Source organism: Rana temporaria, chromosome 4 (assembly GCF_905171775.1).
Source record: "Rana temporaria chromosome 4, aRanTem1.1, whole genome shotgun sequence".
NCBI classification, from domain to species: Eukaryota; Metazoa; Chordata; class Amphibia; order Anura; family Ranidae; genus Rana; species Rana temporaria.
This window is the reverse complement of record NC_053492.1, coordinates 423,905,319-423,929,834: the sequence shown is the minus strand read 5'-3', so window position 1 is coordinate 423,929,834 and position 24,516 is coordinate 423,905,319. Positions and strand designations below refer to the sequence as shown.

General features: G+C 44.1%; 1 protein-coding gene across 1 annotated transcript in view; it reads left to right on the top strand.

Annotated features, from left to right (window-relative positions):
* The window catches only part of DNAH14 (dynein axonemal heavy chain 14), a 340,790-nt gene that overhangs the window by 8,790 nt on the left and 307,484 nt on the right, over positions 1 to 24,516 (top strand). The window contains 3 exon segments of the mRNA XM_040347836.1: positions 12,973 to 13,122; positions 16,070 to 16,197; positions 19,651 to 19,835. Of these exon segments, the coding sequence (XP_040203770.1) occupies positions 12,973 to 13,122; positions 16,070 to 16,197; positions 19,651 to 19,835 (463 nt within the window).

Sequence of the window (24,516 nt, the reverse complement as noted above, 5' to 3'; positions counted from 1 at the left end):
CATTACACAGCACCCTGCACCTCTGGACCCCTTCACATTACACAGCCCCCTGCACCTCTGGACCCCTTTACATTACACAGCACCCTGCACCTCTGGACCCTTTTACATTGCACAGCACCCTGCACCTCTGGACCCCTTTACATTACACAGCACCCTGCACCTCTGGACCCCTTTACATTACACAGCACCCTGCACCTCTGGACCCCTTCACATTACACAGCCCTCTGCACCTCTGGACCCCTTACATTACACAGCACCCTGCACCTCTGGACCCCTTTACATTACACAGCACCCTGCACCTCTGCACCCTTTTACATTGCACAGCACCGAACCTCTGGGCCCCTTTCCATTACACAGCACCCTGCACCTCTGAACCCCTTCACATTACACAGTACCCTGCACCTCTGGACCCCTTTACATTACACAGCACCCTGCACCTCTGGACCCCTTCACATTACACAGCCCCCTGCACCTCTGGACCCCTTTACATTACACAGCACCCTGCACCTCTGGACCCCTTCACATTACACAACCCCCTGCACCTCTGGACCCCTTTACATTACATAGCACTGCACCTCTGGACCCCTTTACATTACACAGCACCCCACAGTTTGTTACACAGACCCCCCCTAACAGTTCTGGACCCCCTGCATGTTATACCGGGGGGAGACGTGACATGTGGCCAGCCGCGGCCCACCGGGCATATGCCTGGCAAGCCCTATGGCCAGTCCGGCCTGCTCCCATGTTATCAATGGTTGCTGTATGACACCAGACAGTGCTGTATGACACCAGTGCTGTATGACACCAGTGCTGTATGACACCAGACAGTGCTGTATGACACCAGACAGTGCTGTATGACACCAGTGCTGTATGACACCAGTACTGTATGACACCAGACAGTGCTGTATGACACCAGTGCTGTATGACACCAGACAGTGCTGTATGACACCAGACAGTGCTGTATGACACCAGACAGTGCTGTATGACACCAGTGCTGTATGACACCAGACAGTGCTGTATGACACCAGACAGTGCTGTATGACACCAGACAGTGCTGTATGACACCAGACAGTGCTGTACGACACCAGTGCTGTACGACACCAGACAGTGCTGTATGACACCAGACAGTGCTGTATGACACCAGACAGTGCTGTATGACACCAGACAGTGCTATATGACACCAGACAGTGCTGTATGACACCAGTGCTGTATGACACCAGACAGTGCTGTATGACACCAGTGCTGTATGACACCAGACAGTGCTGTATGACACCAGTGCTGTATGACACCAGACAGTGCTGTATATTCTCAGAACATGAATTGTTCTACATGCTAGCAGAGAGTAATGGATTTTACACGACAATGCTCCATGTTATCAGAGAATGTTGCATTGGTAATAGAAAACACTATATTTTACAAAATAGTGCTACATATGACCAGAGAGTGGTTGAATTTTACTACTGATTGTAAATGTTATCAGAGAATGCTGCAGGGTGCTAAAGAGTGTACATGGAATCATTCTGCATTTTGCTACAGAATACTGCAAGATAGTGCTGCATTGTGATACAGGAGCTGTACATGTCGGCAAATAGTTAATATACAGTACAGTGGAACCTCGGATTGCGAGTAAGGCTGTTAACGAGCGTTTCGCAATACGAGCATTGTATTTTTTTAAATCCTAACTCGGTTTGTAAGTGTTGTCTCGCAAAACGAGCAGGATTCAAGCCAAAGCCTTGTGCAGTACCGCGTTTGGCCTGAGGTGGGGGGGTGTCGGAGCCGGAGTTCGGAAATTTCCGAACTCCGAGGTTTGCCGAGGTCAACCGAGCTGCTGGGTGAGGAGAAAATTCTGGACAGCCGCACTCAAAATCAGTGCCTTTATTAAAAAGAGGTAATAATCCAAAAATCACAAGCCACAGCAAACAACTTTTAAAAGTGCTTATTCATAGCCGAACTGTCCTCTGGCCTTTCCGTGTGTTCCAGAGGCTCTCCGGTAACCCCCCACCTCTGGCCGCATGCGGTATTGCATGCCATTGAAGTCAATGCAGAACTAATTATTTTAGTTTCCATTGACTTCATTGGGGAAACTCGCTTTGATATGTGAGTACTTTGGATTACGTGCATTCTCCTGGAACGGATTATGCTCGTAATCTGAGGTCCCACTGTATATTGTTACCAGAGATTGCTGCATTGTGCTACAGAATGTACATGAGAGAGTGCTTTGAGTGGTAAACCATATAAGAGAGTGCTGCATTATACTTAAGAGAGTACATATTAATACAGAATACGCCCCTGCAGACTGTAATGTTTTTTTCCCTATTGCCCTGTTATAGCAGTGATTTTTAACAGTCAAATGTAATATGTCTCCAATCAATGACTGTCTCCTGAAACATTTCCCCAATTGCCAAAAACTCCTATAGCACTTTTATAGTCTCTCACAGTCTTCTGCAGCATGTCTGCAGTCTCTGATCAACTCTTGAACCATAAAGTGAGAGTGATGAGCGCAAACTGAGAATCTAAAAGTGAATATAAAGACAGTCAAAAGACTGATACCATCTATTGATCAACTTAATAAAATTTCAAGGCTGTGATCCATAAATTAAAGTCCAAAAAACATAAAACTAATGCAACTAGTGCATCAAACATATGAATATGAAAGTCCAAAATGAATGAATCGGGTGTATCAACGTGTGTAAAACTTCTGCCCTTGGACATCAATGTAGACAATCTAGATGAGTCTTCACAAAGATTGAGCTCACAGAGCGCTTACCTCCAGTCAATGGATAATGCGTGTCAACGAAATCCTCCAAATGCTGGGATGGAATCCAGGAGCGTTCTCTCCAGTCAATGGATAATGCGTGTCCACGAAATCCTCCAAATGCTGGGATAGAATCCAGGAGCGTTCTCTGTGTACAATAGCAGTACAGGTCCAGGCACAATGGAGTCAGCTCACCAGGACGGCCACAAATGTTACCAGGAGCAAAAATGGAAATAAAAAGCTCTCATCGTGAAGTATGTAAGCACTTTAAGAAGTTTAATAAAAATAAAATTGTGCTTACAGCAAAGAAACAAAGAAAACGCCAAACAGCGGCACTTCCGGTGGACGGTCAGGGTATCGCGTCACTTCCGGTCACGTCTAACCTTACACGTTGCGTCACGTCACGTGACTTCATCAGAGGCCTCTGAACCTCTGATAAAGTCACGTGACGTGATGCAACGCGTAAAGTTAGACGTGACCGGAAGTGACGCGATACCCTGACCGTCCACCGGAAGTGCCGCTGTTTGGCGTTTTATTCGTTTCTTTGCTGTAAGCACAATTTTATTTTTATTAAACTTCTTAAAGTGCTTACATACTTCATGATGAGAGCTTTTTATTTCCATTTTTGCTCCTGGTAACATTTGTGGCCGTCCTGGTGAGCTGACTCCATTGTGCCTGGACCTGTACTGCTATTGTACACAGAGAACGCTCCTGGATTCTATCCCAGCATTTGGAGGATTTCGTGGACACGCATTATCCATTGACTGGAGCGAATGCTCCTGGATTCCATCCCAGCATTTGGAGGATTTCGTTGACACGCATTATCCATTGACTGGAGGTAAGCGCTCTGTGAGCTCAATCTTTGTGAAGACTCATCTAGATTGTCTACATTGATGTCCAAGGGCAGAAGTTTTACACACGTTGATACACCAGATCCATTCATTTTGGACTTTATTCATATGTTTGATGCACTAGTTGCATTAGTTTTATGTTTTTTGGACTTTAATTTATGGTTCACAGCCTTGAAATTGTATTAAGTTGATCAATAGATGGTATCAGTCTTTTGACTGTCTTTATATTCACTTTTAGATTCTCAGTTTGCGCTCATCACTCTCACTTTATACCTTTTCATTTGTTGTTAGCACATTTTAGATTTGAGCAGCATTTTGTTTTTTTCACTGGTCACTCAATTTTTTTCACTGTTGGCTAGCGCTTTAGTTACCCACTTTTTTTTTAACTCGTGCACCATGTCTGCAGGCTCTGACCATCTCTTGTATCATGTTTGCAGTCTCTGACCATCTCTTGTACCATGTCTGCAGTCTCTGACCATCTCTTGTAGCATATCTGCAATCTCTGACCATCTCTTGTATCATATCTGCAATCTCTGACCATCTCTTGTATCATATCTGCAGTCTCTGACCATCTCTTGTATCATATCTGCAGTCTCTGACCATCTCTTCGATCAAGTCTGCAATCTCTGACCATCACTTGTAGCATGTCTGCAATCTTTGACTATCTGAAATGCAATTATTTTAGTTAATATATAAACTGCAAAATACCTTTTCTCATCAACTTGTGTATAGCAGTCTTGCCTGGTTAAAGCCTGTAGGAGGAGTTTTCATACTGCACTGGCTCTCCTATCAGGATGCAGGACCCCTAACCCTCTGTATGGACAGTACTGATTGGCCCTGTGCTGATCACACGCACTCTGCACTCTCCCAAGAAAAAAACATTGCAGAATTACCTATTACAGAGCAGCATTCTCTGATAACATATTGCACTCCTTTCCTCAGCGTACACATCTCTGTCAAGATTTAAATGGGAATGCAGGAACGAGAGGAGACTTATTGGAGGACCTGGACTCCATATATAGAATATAGGGAACGTAACCCTTAGGGGGGTGAGGGGGAGAGACTAGGGATGACGCGGTGCGTTTTTTTTTTGTTTTTGTTTTTTGGGGTAGGGAGGGGGGACGTAGGATGAGTGACCAACACTCCCTCGAGACCAAGGCGCTGCTCCGAGGGGGTAGATGAAGGCCCCGGGGCCGTGAAGGAGATAGCACCTTGGCCAGTATAGGGGAGATCAGAAATGGAACAGGAGGTAGTAACATAGAGATTGTGAGATGTTTAGGTGATGATATAAACGAAGGTTACAATGCTGAAGATATTGAAAGAGCTGTACATGTTATTTTTCTTGTATGTGAAAAGAGAAAAGACATAAAAATAAAGAATTATAAAAAAAAAAAGATTTAAAAGAAGGGCAGTAGGAATATACAGTGAATATAAAGTCTACACACTCCTGTTAAAATGGCAGGTTTCTGTGATGTAATCGCTCGGGACCCGGTTTGCATGCCCGGCGGTGCGATGTCCGCCGGGCACCCGAAATTGCCCGCAATCATGGCAGGACCATGGATCTGTGTGTGTAAACACACAGATTCATGTCTTGTCAGAGGTGAGGAGACCGATGTTGTGTTCCCAGTACAAAGCAACACACATCGGTCTCCTCCCCTTGTGAGTCCCCTCCCCCTACAGTTAAGGAAAGAGAGTCACCGCTCCAGGTGGATCTTTAGCAGACAATTGGAGGAACCTCCCAGGAGTCCAAGGTGCTGGCAATGCACTAGGCAAACATGGAAAACATGGAAATCGATGGACAGCCGCACTCCGAATAAACTTGAGAAAGTTGTCTTTATTGATAAAAGTAAGACATGTACATCCAAAGATACAGTCACATAAGGGGACAGCCGACGCGTTTCGCACACTAGGGAACATATTTGAATCAATCTGAGTTTTATTGAATTTTTACAAATAGGGAACATATTTAACCCCTTCAGCGCCCCCTAGTGTTAACCCCTTCACTGCCAGTCACATTTACACAGTAATCAATGCAGTTTTATAGCATCAATCGCTGTATAAATGTGAATGGTCCCAAAAATGTGTCAAAAGTGTCCGATATGTCCGTCGCAATGTCAGGGTCAAAAAAAAATTGCAGATCGCCGCCATTACTAGTAAAAAAATTCAAATAAATAAAAATGCCATAAATCTATCCCCTATTTTGTAGACGCTATAACTTTTGCGCAAACCAATCAATATACGCTTATGACGATTTTTTACCAAAAATATGTAGAAGAATACATATCAGCTTAAACTGTCGAAAAAAGTAAAATTTTATAGATTTTATGGGGATATTTATTATAGCAAAAATTTTAAAATATTGAATTTTTCTCAAAATTGTCGCTCTATTTTTGTTTATAGCGCAAAAAATAAATACCGCAGAGGTGATCAAATACCACCAAAAGAAATCTCTATTTGTGGGAACAAAAGGACGTCAATTTTGTTTGGGAGCCACGTCGCACGACCGTGCAATTGTCAGTTAAAGCGACGCAGTGCCGAATCGCAAAAAGTGCTCTGGTAAGAAAGGGGGTAAATTCATCCGTGGCTGAAGTGGTTAAACAGTTTTGTGTCAGTGCATTACAGGACATCTAAAAAATATTTTATCCCTTCTAATTATTAATACATACAGTGGCTTAATAGAAAACACAACAAATAGTGTGGGTAATCAAAAAGGGGTTAGGGGGTACCCTATCCTATCCTAATGGTAATCTTGGAAAAAGACAAACAAGCAGTATTTGGACTCTCTCGGTACCCCATGCACACAAAACTGTTGGAGATTATGTTCCCCCCCATACTACTCTAAAAGTGTGATCACTATTGGATTCTGTATGGGGTTAAATAGGGTTACATCTTTTTTTTGTAACCTTAAATTCTTTTTTAAATAATGCTGTAAAATAATATTCATGTGTTTTTGCATATTGGAGTTTTGTGTGCATGGGGTACTGAGAAAGTCCAAATATTGCTTGTTTTGTCTTTTTTCAAGATCCATACAGTAGCTACTGAGACTTCTTATTTGAGAATATATAGCTAGATTCAGTAAGAGTTAGGTCGGCGTATCAGTAGATTTGCCGACCTAACTCAGAATCTGCGCCGACCTAAGTTTAAGTGTATTCTCAAACAGAGATACACTTAAACCTATCTAAGATACGACGGATTGCGCCGTCCTATCTTAGGTTGCAATATTTTGGCTTCCATTGCGGTCGGCGTAGAATATGTAAATCACTAGATACGCCTATTCACGAACGTACGCCCGGCCGACGCAGTACAGATACGCCGTTTACGTAAGAGATAGGCCGCCTAAAGTTATTCCATCAAATAGATGGAGTAGTAATGTTAAGTATGGCCGCCGTTCCCGCGTCGAAATTCAAAAAAATTGACGTCCGTGAATAGGGATTTACGTCGTTTACGTCCACGTCGAAATCAATAGGCCCGTGCGGCGGACTTAGCCGCAATGCACACTGGGAAATGTAGGCGCCCGGCGCATGCGCAGTTCAAGAGAAACGTCAATCACGTCGGGTCAAGCCTCATTATCATAAAACACGCCCCCTCAGACAAATTTGAATTAGGCGCCCTTATGCCCGCCCACTTTAGGCTACGCCGCCGTAACTTAGCAGGCAAGTACATTGTGAATCATGTACTTGCCTCGCTAACTTACGGCGGCGTAGCTTAAATGCCTTAAGCTATGCCGCCTTAAAGTTGCGGCCATCTATGTGAATCTAGCTAATACTGTATATAAAAAATGTGCACATTTTATATGTCTCAGACTCATTGGGACTCTTCCTTTTTACTCTTTTTATGAAAGGAAAATAGAAAAAGTATAAATAGAGAAGGGTGCAAATCAAGGGCTGGATAGGGGAGAGAGAGAAGAGTCCTGCAGGAGAGTGCTGGTTTTATATTTTTGGAAGCCTTTAAGACGAGGGAGTAGCTCCACTTTTCTTGAGAAAAAAACATTTCCCTCTGTGTTCAATGTACTGTAGATTTTAACAAACTTTGTTGCAGATTCCTACCTTTTGTTGTTCTGAAGCAATCCATGTGTGTTTGTCTGTGTCCATGTGGTAAGTGAATCTAATCCAAGTGATTTCATAGTTATCAATCAGCTACTGCTGCATCTGCAGGGCTCTAATGAGGAAAACTGCAGGGTCTGCGTCCCTTTAGACTTGATTTTCCTACTGGTAATATCTCACCAAAAATGACATTTTTTGCTGCAGGGAATGCCTGAAATCTGAGGCCGCTTACACACGGTCGGACAAAACCGATGAGAATGGTCCGACGGGCCATTTCCATCGGTTCACCGCTGAAGTGGCCTGATGGTCTGATGTGCGTACACACCATCGTTCCAAAAACCGATCGGGTCAGAACGCGGTGACGTCAAACACACGAAGTGCTGAATAAAACTAAGTTCAATGCTTCCAAGCATGCGTCGACTTGATTCTGAGCATGCGCGGGTTTTGAACCGATGCTTTCTGTACTAACCATCGGTTTGGTCCGATGGGGCAGCGGTCCATCAGTTCGATTTTGAAGCATGTTTTAAAATTTTGGACCGAAGGACAACAGACCGATGGGCTATACACACAGTCGGTTTGGACCGATGAAACTGAACCTCGGTCCATTCTCATCGGTTTTGTCCAAATGTGTGTACGCGGCCTGACTTGTAACTTAGTGCAGACTTCTGGGAAAATCAGAGAGCCAATCACACAAGCAGAAAATAATGTTTCTGGGGGGTGTTCTGTACTCATTCTGTGTACAGAACACCTCCAGGTAGCCATATTGCATTGCATTTACAGAAACTTACAGTGCTGCAGATTGAAAAGGAAAGGTAATTAAAAACATTCAATTACAATATGACTTGTGTCAGAATTGTATATGCTATATTATTATTTTTTATTTGCTATTTTTTCTCCACAAAAGTGGAGTTACCCTTTAAAGCGGAGCTCCGCCGTAAAAAACATATTAAAAGCCAGCAGCTATAAATACTGCAGCTGCTGACTTTTAATATTAGGACACTTACCTATCCTGGAGTCCAGCGACGTCGGCAGCAGAAGACGAGCGATCACTCATCACTCTGCTGCCCCCACTGCCATCCTCGGTGAGGGAACCAGGAAGTGAAGCATTGCGGCTTCACTGCCCGGTTCCCTACGGCGCATGCGCAAGATGCGCTGTGCCGTGCTTACTGGTCCCCGCAACGGGGGGGGGGGGTTACGCACTACCCGCAGGTCCCCACAGAATGGACTCCTGGAAGTGGGTGTAAATACCTGGACAGGTATCTGCACCCCCTTACCCCTGAAAGGTGCCAAATGTGGGGGGGAGGGTTCAGATGAGTGGATATTTCCCCACTATCAATTGAAAAAATGGCTCCCATGTCAGATACCTTGGCATCCAACTGTCTAAGGACCTCTCCCAGCTTTGCATGCTAAATTTTGCACCCCTCATATGAAATTTTCATGTGGAATGACCAGGTGGTAAACAGGTAGCTTTTATTTGATAAGAAGATGCAACATAATTAAACAAAATATTCCTCCCTGCATATTATACCTTCTCCAGATGATCCGAATACATATACCCAAGCCCTACTTTCACTCAATCCAATCAGTTTTAAACAAGTTCATATGACCGACCAAACCAGCCTGAATAAAACACTCTACTCTCCACAGACCAAAGTTCCTTATAGGATGACATCAATGACATAAGACTATACAAGCTCACCTCACACTTTACTAGGGTAATTGACTGGTGCAGACATGGGACAATGAAAACTATGAATATTAATTGGAAGGTGCTCCTATACCAACCTTTACCTTACATAAACACCTGACTATTGCACCAACTTGGAACATAGCCAAATTAGCATTTGAGACATATGGGACCTCACCACTGCTTCCACACTATGACCAATACTGAGAAATCCAAACTTGCCACCTGGGTTGCAGGAAAACTCCTACCTATCACTTAGACAAAATAACAAACACAGTGTTGGGCACTTTATTAGAAACTCCTCCTGGATAACAACAGACCAAATGCAACAGTACACCATACAGTGGGGGAAAAATAAAGGTTTAACCCCCCACTGTATGGTGTACTGCCTTGGATTATCTGTCAATAAAGAGGATTGAGACTGGAGTGCAGCCGTTCCGGGACGTTCCTTCTACCTTGGGCTATAAGATAGTTACCCAATGGTATCGCATATCAAATGTATTGCATAAGATCAAGGCCGCTGATAGGGGGGACCACCAGTCCTCCTGTAGGGGGCCCGGCACACAGGGGGGCCCAAACACCAGAGGGAAGGAGGGGCAATTACAGGATACCCTGTGCGGCACTCGGCAGCAGCTGAAAACTCTCCCGCCGACTTTTAGCGGTTGCAGGGAGAGACACAGACACAACTGCCGGCTTCCTTGTCCTGTTAAAAATTATTTGTAAAAATTGTAAAATAAAATAATGTATTTATTTAAAAAAAATTATAAAATGTTTTTGTAAATTTTTTTTTAAAACTATTTAAAAAAGGGCTAATTCACACAGCTTCTCTGTTATCTGTGTGTCCGCTAAGAATGATTTTAGTATATTTATTGTGAAAACATTTTTTTTTATATATTTGAGGGGGGGGGGGCCTGCCAGGTAGGCTGTACGGGGCCCCGTGATTTCTAACAGCAGCCCTGCATAAGATGTTCCTGTCTGTACCAGAGACCTGGAGATGTAGTTACACCTCTGTATATGTACACCAAATCTTCTGGTCCTGTCCAGCCCTCCAGAATTTTTGGACTCCATACCATTGCACATAAATTCACTTACTGTGATGTTCCAAAAACACTGGTGTACTTCCTGCTGTATCACAACACAGCCTCCTTATAGTTGTGTAAAAAGTCAGCGAATAGACATTTGATTACCACAGCCAGATCACGCATTCCCACTCAATAGAAGTCTACCACCCCTCCAACAATACAACAGTGGATGCAATGGGGGTTATTTACAAAAGGCAAATCCACTTTGCACTACAAGTGCAAACTACAAGTTCAAAGTGCACTTGAAATTGCACTGAAAGTGCAGTCGCTGTAAATCTGAGGGGTAGATCTGAAATAAGGGGAGGCTCTGCTGATTTTATCATCCAATCATGTGCCAGCTAAAATGCTGTTTTTTATTTTCCTTGCATGTCCCCCTCAGATTTACAGTGACTGCACTTCCAAGTGCACTTTCTGTGCAATTTCAAGTGTAGTTTGCACTTATAGTGCAAAGTGGATTTGCCATTCGTAAATAACCCCCAATGTGTGTAGGACATCAGATTTGTGGTGGATCTCACTAGGTCCCTACAAGGTACTGGAACTAAAGTCCATAATAGCTGGTGCTACTGGATAGAATGATAAAGTGAATTAGCTCAAGCGCTGATATGAATAAAAACCTGGATATATTAAAACTAGGGTTGAGCGAACCCGAACTGTAAAGTTCGGGTTCAGTACGGACTTTGGGTTTTTCCCGAACCCGGACCCGAATAATTGAAAAAAGTTTGGGTCCGTGATCGGAGTTCGGGAAAAAAAAAATGCGCGGAGGTCCCCGCAAATTCAATAACCAGACCCTTCAGGTCTGGTATGGATATTCAGGGGAACCCCGCCGTCAATTTAAAACAAAAATTACGTGCGGTTCCCCCTAAATATCCATAACCAGACCCGTTATCCGAGCACGTTGACCTGGCCGGCCGCAGAAAAGAGGAGGGGACAGAGTGCGCCCCCCCCTCTCCTGAACTTTTTTAAAGTTCGGGTTCGGACCCGAACACGAACATCCAGGTGTCCGCTCAACTCTAATTAAAACGATTACTAAACGAATTCTGCTGCAACCATTTAACAGTGATCTGACACCACAAACATTTTTAAAGTATGAATAATAGTGCGCTAAAAACAACCTAATAATATTGCACAATGCTTACTACTACATACACTTGTATAATAGTAAAGAACAAAACAATGGTGAAAAAACCTTCTACCGTGAAGATAAAAAGTTCACCACCACCTATATATGGATTGCCTGCTCACCTTCCAAGCAAACAAATTGCATAAAGTGTCACTTTTTCAACAACTATCCTTGTTGCGATCAGTTCATATATTCAGACTCCATGTGATGGCCTGTAGTAGTGTCTAGAATTCTTAGTTTGTCGTAATTCTCAAATAAAAAAGATTGATAACATCGCTCAAGTCTGCTGAAACATCATTGAATCAAGTAATCAAATTATTGCACTCGCATTAGTTCAATGAATAAATGCATAATAATGTTCAGGCTCACAAGCAGCTTGTTCCTCCTCACTGCACATCCAGTGTAACAAAACACCGGAGTGTCGTCACTGACTCCTCCCGACGTGTTGCGTCACAGGTCACATGACTTTCTCAATAGAATACCCCTTGAAAAAATGTTGTGCTGAAAATGCCCCCCTTGGCTTATACTCGAGTCACCTTTTTGTGCCTGATATCCCGGACTTTGGGGACTCTGTACCGGCCGGCCGTAGGTCCCCTGGACCCCAAACTTGGCACACATGTAGCCCCACTCTTCCTCTACAAGTGTGTTGTCCGGGGGACCTACAGCCAGGGAGCACAGATTTTTCAAAGCCGGGCACCCCTTCCATAGACTCCCGTGTTAAATGTCAGTCTAGTCATGGACACAGTGAGGCATGGGCATAGTGAGGCATGGGCACAGTGAGGCATGGGCACAGTGATGCATGGACACAGTGAGGCATGGACCCAGTGAGGCATGGACACAGTGAGGCATGGGCACAGTGAGGCATGGGCACAGTGAAGCATGGGCACAGTGAAGCATGGGCACAGTGAGGCATGGACACAGTGAGGCATGGACACAGTGAGGCATGGACACAGTGAGGCATGGGCACAGTGAGGCATGGACACAGTGAGGCATAAACACAGTGAGGCATGCACATGGACACGGTGAGGCAAAGTGAGGCACAGTGAGGCATGCAGATGGACACCCTAGGCTTATACTCGTGTCAATAAGTTTTCCCAATTTTTTTTGTGGTAAAATTAGGTGCCTCGGCTTATATTCGGGTCAACTTATACTCGAGTATATACGGTAAGTAAAACTGATCAGAAGAGGTGATGAAAGCAAGCCTGTTTCTTTGCTCTGACTGACCAAGTCATGGGGTTACTTTATACAGTAAAAAATAGCAGTGTTGTCAGACTTTTTGAAAGTTGATGCAAATACAGGTTGAATAAAGCTGGCATTGATCCTTTGTGGCTGGCATAATGTAGATTGCCTATGTTTTGTGTTCAAATTAAATACAAAGAATATTTGGGAAATATTTTTTATTTGTTACCTTTGTTTTCTTTCTTTTGACCTCAGGAAGAAAGACACATGATGTACGCCACAGAGCGCAAGAGAGATCTGCTCTCTCGCTTACATTTCACAGCAGAGAATTCAGATGTTCTCCAGATGGTATCCAGAAACACTGCCATGCATAAACAGCCTGTCAGCCCTAATGAACACAGACTGGTGAGCACTCCTTTTTTTCCAGCATGAAAACAAAGGGGGTTATTTACAAAAGGCAAATCTACTTTGCACTGCAAGTGCACTTGGAAGTTCAGTCGCTGTAAATCTGAGGGGTAGATCTGAAATGAGGGGAAGCTCTGCTGATTCTATCATTCAATCATGTGCAAGCTAAAATGCTGTTTTTTTATTTTCCGTGCATGACCCCCTCGGATCTACAGCGAATGCACTTGCAAGTGCATAATATCCACGCGTCAACCTTGGCTTGGAGTGGTCCTCTTTTGACAGTTTTTTTAAACAAGCAATAGATTGTTGAGGCCCAGGCTGACCTAATTTAAAGGGAACTGCAGCCTTTTTAACTTTTCTAACTATTCATGTGAGGGAAATCGAATTGTATGAAACCTGTACTTAGCCAATGCTGGAAAAAGAAACGGGTTCATTTGGCCTATTGTAATAATACCGCTGGGCAGGTGCTCTGTTATCTCTGCAAGCCTTGTGCATGCTTTAGGGGCCGTGCAACGGCGCAATCTGTCATCATGTACTGGGCCACTATGAGCAGCCCTGGTACCATGTGATCACTGTGACCAATCACAGCGATCACATGTCAGTTGTAAACAAACAATGGCTTGTCATTCATAGCCAATGTGTACTATTGTGATCTCCGTGATTGGTTACAGTGATCACATGGCAAAGGGCCACTCACAACAGACATGCACCCTGTTATAGCTGTGGCCAATCACAGCTATCACAATAGTGCACAATGGCACATAAATGGATGCCATTCAAGCTGTAATAAGCAATCATAGTGTAAAAAAAAATATTAAAATCCTCATCAACTCACCAGAGCAGTTCAGTGTCACTATGGTGACAGAATGTAAAGAAAATTGCAAAATAGAAAAAAACTTTTTTAAAAAGATTAAAAAAAATTATATATATTTTTTTTACATACTGTAACCAGTCAGTGTCCCTGATCACTGACACACCAGTCATATGGTGACACTGTATTGCTCTGGTGATAGTACGTAAAAAATACCTGAAAAAGAAAAAAAATGTATTACATTTCTTCATGTTTCAAATAATTAGGACAAAAATTACAACTTCAAAAAATTCACCATGCCTCTTACTAAATACCTTGGGGTGTCTACGTTCCAAAAAGGGGTTATTTTAGGGGTATTTGTACTGTTCTGGCATCTTAAGGCCTCATGAAATGAGACAGGCTTCAGTACATCAGGACTGATCAATTTTCAAATATATATACCATAGATTGTAGACTCTAAGGCCCAGATTCTCAAAGGAGTTACGCCGGCGTATCTCCAGATACGCCGTCGTAACGCTGAGTGTGAGGCGTCGTATCTATGCGCCTGATTCTTAGAATCAGTTACGCATAGATTTGTCTTAGATCCGACCGGCGTAAGTCTCTTACGCCGTCGTATCTAAGTTGCATATTTACACTGGCCGCTAGGTGGCGCTTCCGTAGGTTTACGCGTTGAATATGGTAATGAGCTAGATATGCCGATTCTCAAACGTACGTTTGATATATGCTTAAAGGGGTTTTCCACCCATTTTTTAAGTTTATTAAAAGTCAGCCGCTACAAAATAATAATAAGCAGACACTTACCTGCTCCACGGCTCCAACGACGCGCCGGCCGGGGCTCCGCTCCTCGCGTCTTCATTCTCAGTGTGGGCACCCGGCAGTGACAGCTTTCGGCTTCACGGCTGGGCACCCACTGCGCATGCGCGAGCGGCGCCGTCTGATTGGACAGGCGCTCACCGACAGGGAGGGGCTGTGAAAAGGCAATTAAGCTAATCGCCTTTCCAGCCCCTCGGCGGAAGGAGGAAGTGGGACAGGAAGTCCCCTTCTCCTGAAGCCCCCACTCCCCCCCCAAAAAAATGACATGCCAAATGTGGCATGTATGGGGGGGGGAAGTGGGTTAAGCGGAAGTTCCATTTTTAGGTGGAACTCCGCTTTAAAAGCTGAACTCCAAGAATAAGGCAAAATGTACCCTAGCAGTGGGTCCTCTTCCCTCCATACTGCAAGGGCAAATTCTCATTTAGTCTAGGGTGTAGAAGAAGAGGCTTTATTACTTACCTTAACCCCCACTCTGGCCAGCAACTGCGCTCTGAGCCTTGTAGGCGGTCCCTCAGCATCATCACATACAATGCAAGTCTATTAACCCTGTATTGTGTGTGAAGGAGGCTGAATTGTGACCATGGCTGAAGTGTCTAAGAGAGGAGGCCGCACTGAACAAGGGAGTCTGCTGGAGCAGGTAGTGAGGTAAGTATTTCTTATTTTTCTGTCACCCCTAAACTTAATGACCAGGTAACCCTTGCAGTGTGGGAGTGGGCACTGCAAGAGGGCATTTTTCCTAATTCCTGAAGTTCAGCTTTATCACATTTTATAAGCTGAACTGTCTATAGCAAGGCCGGGACAAGGGGTGGGCAGCTGTCATGGGCAAAATGGTTTACTGGGGGCGCCTTCCTTCTGTTGCGAGACTGACAGTAGTGACAGCGGCAGTATTTTTGACTGCCTGGGGTAGGATCCCTTAAGCTTGCACATCATGAGCGGAAGAGGGGGGCACAGTTTGGAATATATTCCCTGGGAGATGGATGACCTTGTCCTGACACTGGTCTACAGCAGAGTTTCTCAACTCCAGTCCTCAAGGCGCCCCAACAGGTCATGTTTTCAGGATTAGATGAAACGGCTGTGGTAATTACTAAGGCAGTGAAACTGATCAAATCACATGTGCAAAGTAATGGAAAGCCTGAAAACATGACCTGTTGGGGCACCTTGAGGACTTGAGTTGAGAAACACTGGTCTACAGACTCACAAGAAGAAAGGGCTTTAGGAACATTTAGTTGACCATGGATGATACACATCAGTCATTCATGAAGAAATCATCCTGTTATTAAAAGTACTGTATATCCCTGTGTTTTTCATTATGTTCTTTAACAGGGTTTTATTCCGAAGCCACCTTCAGGAAACATGGAGAAGTATTCTGCAATCCATACCTTCACCTGCAAAGAAGACAGGACAAGAAGAAGCCTAGGAAAGCTAAACGAAGACAAAAATAAACTTATGGTGTAAGTTTTTTGTCATTTGCTCAAAATACTTTGATATATTTATTTTCTTTGTGAATAGCATTATAGTCATGTTAAAGAAGGAGAACCATATGGGATGTACTGTATGTCCACCAAGTGGTATGGCCAACCGTAGGGCAGATTTTGTCCACCTAATGTTGATCTGCCCAGTTATATCTGACTTTTGAAAATTAGTAGTTTTTTTTCCCAGCAACTATAAAACACTTTACCTGCACACCCGAAATAGGCTTGTTGGGTTTATTGGATGAAGACCACTGGTCTCATTATACGAGAATGTTCCTAAGGGGATCATTATTTATGGCCTACAAGATCATGGCTGTCAGTTGGATGAATCCATCCCCTCCTCGTGCATCTCAGTGGAAGTTGTTAGTTCTTGATAATTCTGTATTAGAATTTATGTATGAAAGATGAAACTGTCCCCTTATGTCCCATAAAATATAGGATCTGTGGTGTAAATTGATGTCTATGCTGAGCTCAGGATAAACTGCCCTGGTTTGTATATTGTGATTTTTTTTTCTGTATCGTAAAGACCTTATCTTAACATAACTACTAAGCAAAAAATAATGCTTTAACCGAGATTTTCATATACCTTTTTTTTTTTTTTATGAATACTCTTTCTTGTACAGTCTTTTTTGGATTGCAATATGTGTTGGTCCTATGTACATATGGAATCTTGTACAACTGTTTGAGATCAATAAAAAGTGTACAAAAAAAATGGGAACCACATCTATTTAGAGCAGGGGTCTTAAACTGGCAGCCCTCCAGCTGTGGCAAGACTAAAAGCCCCATCATGCCTCTGCCGGTGGGAGTGATGATTGGAACTGTCAGCCTTGCAATGCCTCATGGGACTTGTAGTTTTGCAACAGCCGGAGGGCCGGCCGGTTTGAGACCCCTGATTTAGAGACAGTAGGAATCGATGCCTCTTTCAAACCAGCAGCTGCATTGCAGTGCAGCGTCTGATGTACAATGTGGAGTAGACAGTGCCAATATGCTGATTAAAGCGCAACTCAATGACTACTGTTTTATTTCATTTTATTGGAATGTTAGAAAATGACTTGTGCTTTGAGAATAATAAAGTGATAAACAGGGGTGGTGATAATTAGGGCCAGATTCACAGAAGAAATACGCCGGAGTATCTACTGATACTCCGGCGTATTTTCAAATTTGCCACGTCGTATCTTAATTTGTGATTCACAAACAAGATACGACGGCTTTTGGCTAAGATCCGACAGGCTTATGGCTTCGTACGCCTTCGGATCTTAGGCTGCAATACTTCGGCCGCCGCTGGGTGGAGTTTGGGTCGTTTTCCAGCGTCGGGTATGCAAATTAGCTTTTACGGCGATCCACGAAGGTTTTCGCGTTCGTTACGTCGTCGCTAGTCGTTTTTTCCCTCGCAAAGTTACGGCTGCTTTAACATGGCTTAAATTTAGACGAGCCATGTTAAAGTATGGCCGTCGTTACCGCGTCGAATTTCAAATTTTCTTTTTTTTTTGCGTAAGACGTCCGGGAATATGAAAGTACGTTACGCACATCGCCGTTCAAAAAAATGACGTTACTTCGCGCAAAGCACGGCGGGAATTTCAAAACGGAGCATGCGCAGTACGTCCGGGCGGGAGCGCGCCTAATTTAAATGGTACACGCCCCATTTGAATTAGGCGGGCTTGCGCCGGACGCCTTTACGTTACACCGCTGTACGTTTACACGCAAGTGCTTGGTGAATCAGGCACTTGCGCTGAAAACTTATATGTGAATCTGGCCCTTAGTGTTTATATGCCAGGGAACTTTACTGAAAAAAAAAGATATGGGATGCTATAGATCAAAATTATGCCATGCCCACTTTCACACTGTTATGACAGGCTATATTGTTGTATCAGGGTCAAGTGATAGTTTAAGATTTTAGGATTTTCCTTCGATATGTGAAAAGAGAGATCACACAAATACTTATACAGTAAATATAACATTTATTAAAGATAATGACAGATAAAGCTAAAGATAAAGAAAATATGACAAGAATACTGAAGATGCTTTTTCGCCACGGAGTCCACCATAAAGGCGTGGCCAGATAATCAGATCAGACTCTTGCATGATGCATGATGCAGCTCTGGATATGAGACTAAAGTCTTACCAGTTTTGGCTGTGGTAATATAGATCTTGAATGTAAGAAAATAGCCAAACGTAGAGAAGAAAGTGGGATCAGCCACATCCTGCTCAGTTAACAATAATATTCCTTTGGTATACGGTAAAGCTATGCTTATGTCCTTATATGGCCTCCTTAACTACTTGCCGACCAGCCACCGTCATTCTACGGCGGCAGGCCGGCTCTCCTGGGCGAGAGCACGTCATACTACGTCGGCTCTTAGAGCGGCCACTAGGGGCGCCGACTCCCGTGCGTGTGCCCGGTGGGCGCGATCGCCGCCGGGCACCCGCGATTGCTCGTTACAGAGCGGGGATCGGGAGCTGTGTGTGTAAACACACAGCTCTTGGTCCTGTCAGCAGGGGAAATGCTGATCTTCTGTTCCTACAATGTTTGAACAGAGGATCAGTGTTTCCCCTAGTGAGGCCACCCCCCCCACAGTAAGAACACACCCAGGGAACATACTTAACCCCTTCCCCGCCCCCTAGTGTTAACCCCTTCACTGCCAGTGGCATTTTTATAGTAATCCAATGCATTTTTATAGCACTGATCGCTATAAAAATGCCACTGGTCCCAAAAATGTGTCAAAAGTGTCCGAAGTGTCCGCCATAATGTCGCAGTACCGAAAAAAAAATCGCTGATCGCCGCCATTACTAGTAAAAAAAATATATTAATAAAAATGACATAAAAATACCCCCTATTTTGTAAACGCTATAACTTTTGCGCAAACCAATCAATAAACGCTTATTGCGATTTTTTTTAACGAAAAATACGTAGAAGAATACGTATCGGCCTAAACTGAGGAAAAAAAATGTTTTTTTATATATTTTGGGGGGATATTTATTACAGCAAAAAGTAAAAAATATTCATTTTTTTCAAAATTGTCGCTCTATTTTTGTTTATAGCGCAAAAAATATTTGTGGGAAAAAAAGGACGCCAATTTTGTTTGGGAGCCACGTCGCATGAACGCGCAATTGTCAGTTAAAGCGACGCAGTCCCGAATCGCAAAAAGTGCTCTGGTCTTTGACCAGCAATATGGTCCGGGGGGTAAGTGGTTAACCAAGATTTTGGAGGCTTAGAATTTATTAGTGGGCCACATTTTTAATAAGGAAATAGAAAAATATACAGTTTCTCCATCACACTGTTATGACAGGCTTTACTGTGGTTTATAGTCACAGGTTCACTTTAATGATTGGCATGCAGGTTACTTTCTAGCTTATAGTGTAGTATAGAATAAATCAACTGCTTTTTGGAAACTAGTCTTGCTAGATCCATGACCTTTGTGTTCTTATTCCTTCCAGCAAACACAGGAAAGAAGTGATGAGTGGTATAAGCCCAAAGGATACAATGTGGTCCTCAGGAGGAAGAGAGAGGGAAGACACTCAGACCTACCTTAAAGTGGCGAATACAACTAGAGGGGATCTTCCTACACAGCCTGTCCATTTCCAGAGTGACACCTGTCAGGACAAAGCCTGGGGTAAACATTAAGGATTCACCAAGAATCAACCACCACACTAGATTATTTTTATTATTTTGTGGTGTTTATTATAACAGAACAAGGCAAACAGTTTTTCACTGAATGTAACATCAGTGTCTCACTCTATTGACTCATATGCTCTGTATAATGAACAGTCAGTTGTTTATTACTGTTCTATATTAACATGCACAGGCTGCAGTGTGGGAAGCCAACTTGCTTTTGGCATCTAATTAAAACAACAATCCCCTCTAAACTTAAAGTTTCGTTTTTGGAAGGAAAGTTAAACCATCTAACATTTTCACATATCTTCAGGCTCTCCGATAACAAGATCCCTTCATCTGAGTTACAAGGTCTGCAGACCTGCTGTGTTCATTTAATTCAATGTTATGCTGAATGAAGCAGGAGTCAATAAAACAACTTGAAGGCACAAACACCTAAAACTCCAAGGTGTGCAGGAACAGGGGTGAGAACTATGGTAATAGAAAATGAAAAGAGGGCGCACTGGCCTAGTGCATTATCCAACAGATTTATTAAAAAAATATTAATAAAATCATAAACATAAGTTAAAACCACGCTCGTCAGGCGCTTATGTTTGTGAGTCAACATCTTTATGATTTTATTCATATCTTTTAATAAATCTGTTGGATAATGCACTAGGCCAATGTGCCTTCTTTTCTTTTTCTATAACCATAGTTCTCACTCCTGTTCCTGCACACCTTGGAGTTTTAGGTGTTTGTGCCTTTAAGTTGTTATCTTGATGTAACAATACGCCAAATTAGATTCAGGTTTATGGATCGCAACTGCGGAGACTTCTCAGGTTCGAACCCATGTTTCACTCTTAACTCAGTTAAGAGTTTGGGTTCTATCATCACAGCCTCAGTAAAGTAAATAGTGCTTATTCCAGCATAAGCAACATTAAAGTAAATCTTGGTATTATTGGTATAGCACAGGTATAGGAATAAATGTAGCCGCAGTACTGGGACTGCACACTAGAGGTCAGTAATGAACACAGGCATAGAAGCAAAGCAGCAAGCAGAACATAGTAGTTGATATCTATAGCAATGAACTTAAACATGAGTGCTGTAGTTGACTTTAGTGAGACTCCATAGTATTTGATAAGATTAGCATAGCAGTGAACATAACTTGGAAGCAAGCGACAAGTATGGGATCAGCGTCTAGTAATTGGTTTCTATAGCAGAGTACTTGCGGTTACAGATAGCTGGGCATGAATGTGCGTCCTGGGAGCCTAGACCTGGTTGATGAGAGCGGTAGCTGCAAACAAGGAGTCCTTGTGATCAAGTTCAGGAAGCTGGAGCTCAGTTCAGGTGAGTCTGGAAGCCCAGCTGACAGTGGCGTTCTGTCAGCAATAGAGGAACACCTTCCTGTCAGTGCTGGGAGTTTAAATAGGCCGCACAGGAGCGAACCAGAAAGTACCACTAGGTGGCGCACCTCCGCAACCACCGTGGGGAGCAAGGCTGCAGAAGTGAGAGGCTATTCAGAAAGAAGGAAGATAGTTGACTGGGAAAGAAGCAACTATAGTTGTACTTAGTGCACAGTTATTGGTGTGACGTTACATTTGACTCCTGCTTCATTCAGCATAACATGAATTAACTGAATTAAATTAACACAGAAGGTCTGCTGACCTTGTAACTCAGATGAAGGGATCTCGTTATCAGAGAGAGCCTTAAAATATGACCAAGCACCTGTGACACTACACAGTCAGCTGACACTAGCCCAGGAGTATGTTGTTCTTTTCTGTGAGAACCATGCTGGAAGGTCTCACCTCCGGTTTTCCCTGCAGCATGTGACTCAGCCCACCAGGTTCACATTTTGTTAAGCTTGATCTTCTATATTTTTCATTATATTAGTAGCAGAGTGTTGTGTCAGATGTAGCACATCAACTTCTCCCACCCACCCTGCCCCCACCAATTTGCCACTAAAAAAGCACATTACCCTCCTTGGCACCTCTTCCAAGGAAATACAGGTGATCCTCAACTGCAGTTAACGCCCTTTGTTGTGATATACTGTATATACTTGAGTATAAGCCGAGTTACCTAATTTTACCACAATAAACTGAGAAAACTTATTGACTCAAGTATAAGCCTGGGGGTAAGAATGCAGCCAATCACGGACATCCTCTTGTCCGAGGATGAAAAGAAGTCCGTGATTGGCGGAACACTGAACATAGTGTCTGCTGGGAAACTGAGTCAGAGGATGAGAGAACGTTCGTAATAGGTGGAACTGTGTCTGCTGAGAAATGCCTATCATGGAAGGGACCAGGAGGAGACCGCGACTTTTAAACAATGGACGCGCGCAGCCTCTCAATCATTTTAGGTACACTGACTCGAGTATAAGCCGAGGGGGGTATTTTCAGCCTTAAAAAAAATGGCTGAAAAACTGGGCTTATACTCAAGTATATACGGTAATCATGCTACAACTGTAGTCTTAAAAACCCTGTAATGGAGAGCCAATAACACAAAATTCTCCTGCGCTCTGTTGTTTTCGCTAAAGGGTAGAGTAGTCCAATCTTAAGGCAAAATCTAGAATCTTGCAGCCCTCCTCAGAACCATGGGTATTCATGCAACTACAAAAAGAAAAGAAAGAAAAAGGAGGGTGGTGCGCCCTCCTTTTTCTTTCTTTTCTTTATGGAGAGACAATATAAATGTCACTAGGGAGGGATGTGGACATTTGGAGAAGCACTTCAGTGCAGAATAAAGAAGATGCTTGACTCAGCGTGTCACATGACCTCAGATTTGGTAATTGGAGCTCATTTCTCTCTCTCTAGGCCCACAGAATATTAAAAAAAATACATTCTGTCCTATATAAGGGTGATAACGCTGTCTTTATATGCCCTGCATTGACGACCCATAATGCAGGGCACAGGGGCGTTGCCCCCTAATCTACATGCGAGGCGCCGGATGCATGGATTCCAATAGAAGCACGTGATAAGAACCAAAGACTCTAATAGGCTTTAAAAAACGGTGGGCTTGGGCGCAGAGTCCTGAGACCTCTCAGCCGCTTAGCCGTGAGAAGAAGCAATCCTATTGACCGCCGAGACGGAGGATGGAGGAGACTCAGCAGAAGCTGCCATGAAGCACCAGGAGGAGGAGGAGGCGCTGCCCGCGACCTAGATGGGATAATTGTCCGACTGGGGGGGTTTCGTCGGGTGGATTGTTTGACAGCCCCAAAAAAATATACCACCAGCCGCCACTGATGCCCTGCATGCAGCGCGAGCATTGTTATCATATGACATGCCCCTCAGCTGCGCTCACTGCTTCCCATCCTGAGTACTGCTAACCGTCTCTGTGATTGGCTGCAATGCAGGTTCACAAAAAGATTGTGGGAAGGAAGAACTGCTGAACCTTGCCCAGTGCACCAAATTCAAACATAAATAAAAGTTAAAAAAAACAACAAAAACAAGAGTTCCAGCCTCTGAGAACCGTCAAGTGACACATATTTATACATAGAACAAAATCAAGCAGGAATAGGCTACTGTGTTCTTCACCTATAGCAGTGTCCTTTTCCATAAGGTCTACCATCTATAGTGCCTGGCTACTATGCCAGGGCATACGCAAACTGAGCACAGCAAACAGGTACTTGTAGTTGGCAGACAGAGTGGTTCAATGACAGTCAAGGTAAAAGGCAGGCAGAGTTCTGAGAATAGTCATCCGATCCGAGGTCATACGCAGGCAGTGTTGTAAGTAACGGCGTCCTGCGGGTAACTAGTAATCTACCTGATTACTTTTACCCTCTCGGCAACGCCGTTCCCACTACATGGGTGGCGTTACCGAGATTACATTGAGCGCGCGGGTGGGGGCAGTCCGGGCGTGCAGACTCTGGGGTTGTCGTCTGACTGAGTGATGCTGATTGATGAATGATCACTGTCACTCAGTCACTGTCAGGGCCGGCGGAATGGAGTGGCCAGTGTGGATTGTGATTGGGCGAGGAGGGTCACATGATGACTGCACACTGTTCTTCTTGTCTCTGATTCGTCGCCGCGGGTCATGTGTCGGACTAGTGACCGTGAGTGACTGGTCGTCGTGGATGGGTGGCGCTGGCGCATGCACGCGCCTGGAGTCTCCCACCCGCGGCCACCTGCAGTGTCGCCGAGGGAGTCTGGCGCTCAACTCCGAGTCCTCCTCACTCCGAGTCCGACACAACTCAGAGTCATCCTCACCAGCTGTGACTTCACCTGTGGTGACTGGTGAGTCACTCAGTCACAATCCAGTCGCCGACATCTCCCGTCCCCAGCAGTCCCGCGGAGGCTCCGGTCCACCACCGTTCGGTCGGCGCCGCGGTCCGGGATACCTCCAGTCCTGACTGACTCCTGTGATGAGTCTAACGACACACAGCAGCACCGGGACCGACCGACTGTGGCCCCTGCGCAGCCAGAGCCAGGTGAGGAGCCGGGGATTGGATTGGGAGGGGGGGGGGGAGCAGCCTAGTCTAAGGCCTCAGGCCTGGTGTGGCGATTGGCGAAATATGAACTTTGTGCTGCACTGCTGCTGCTTACTGGCTGAGCTGACTCAGACTGCACTGCTGATATTGCTTGTAAGCTTAAAAGACTCCAATTATCTGTCTATATAATTTAACAGCCTGTTATATATTTATAGACAGATAATTGGAGTCTTTTAAGCTTTACAAGCAATATCAGCACTGCAGTCAGCTCAGCCAGTATAGCACAAAGTTC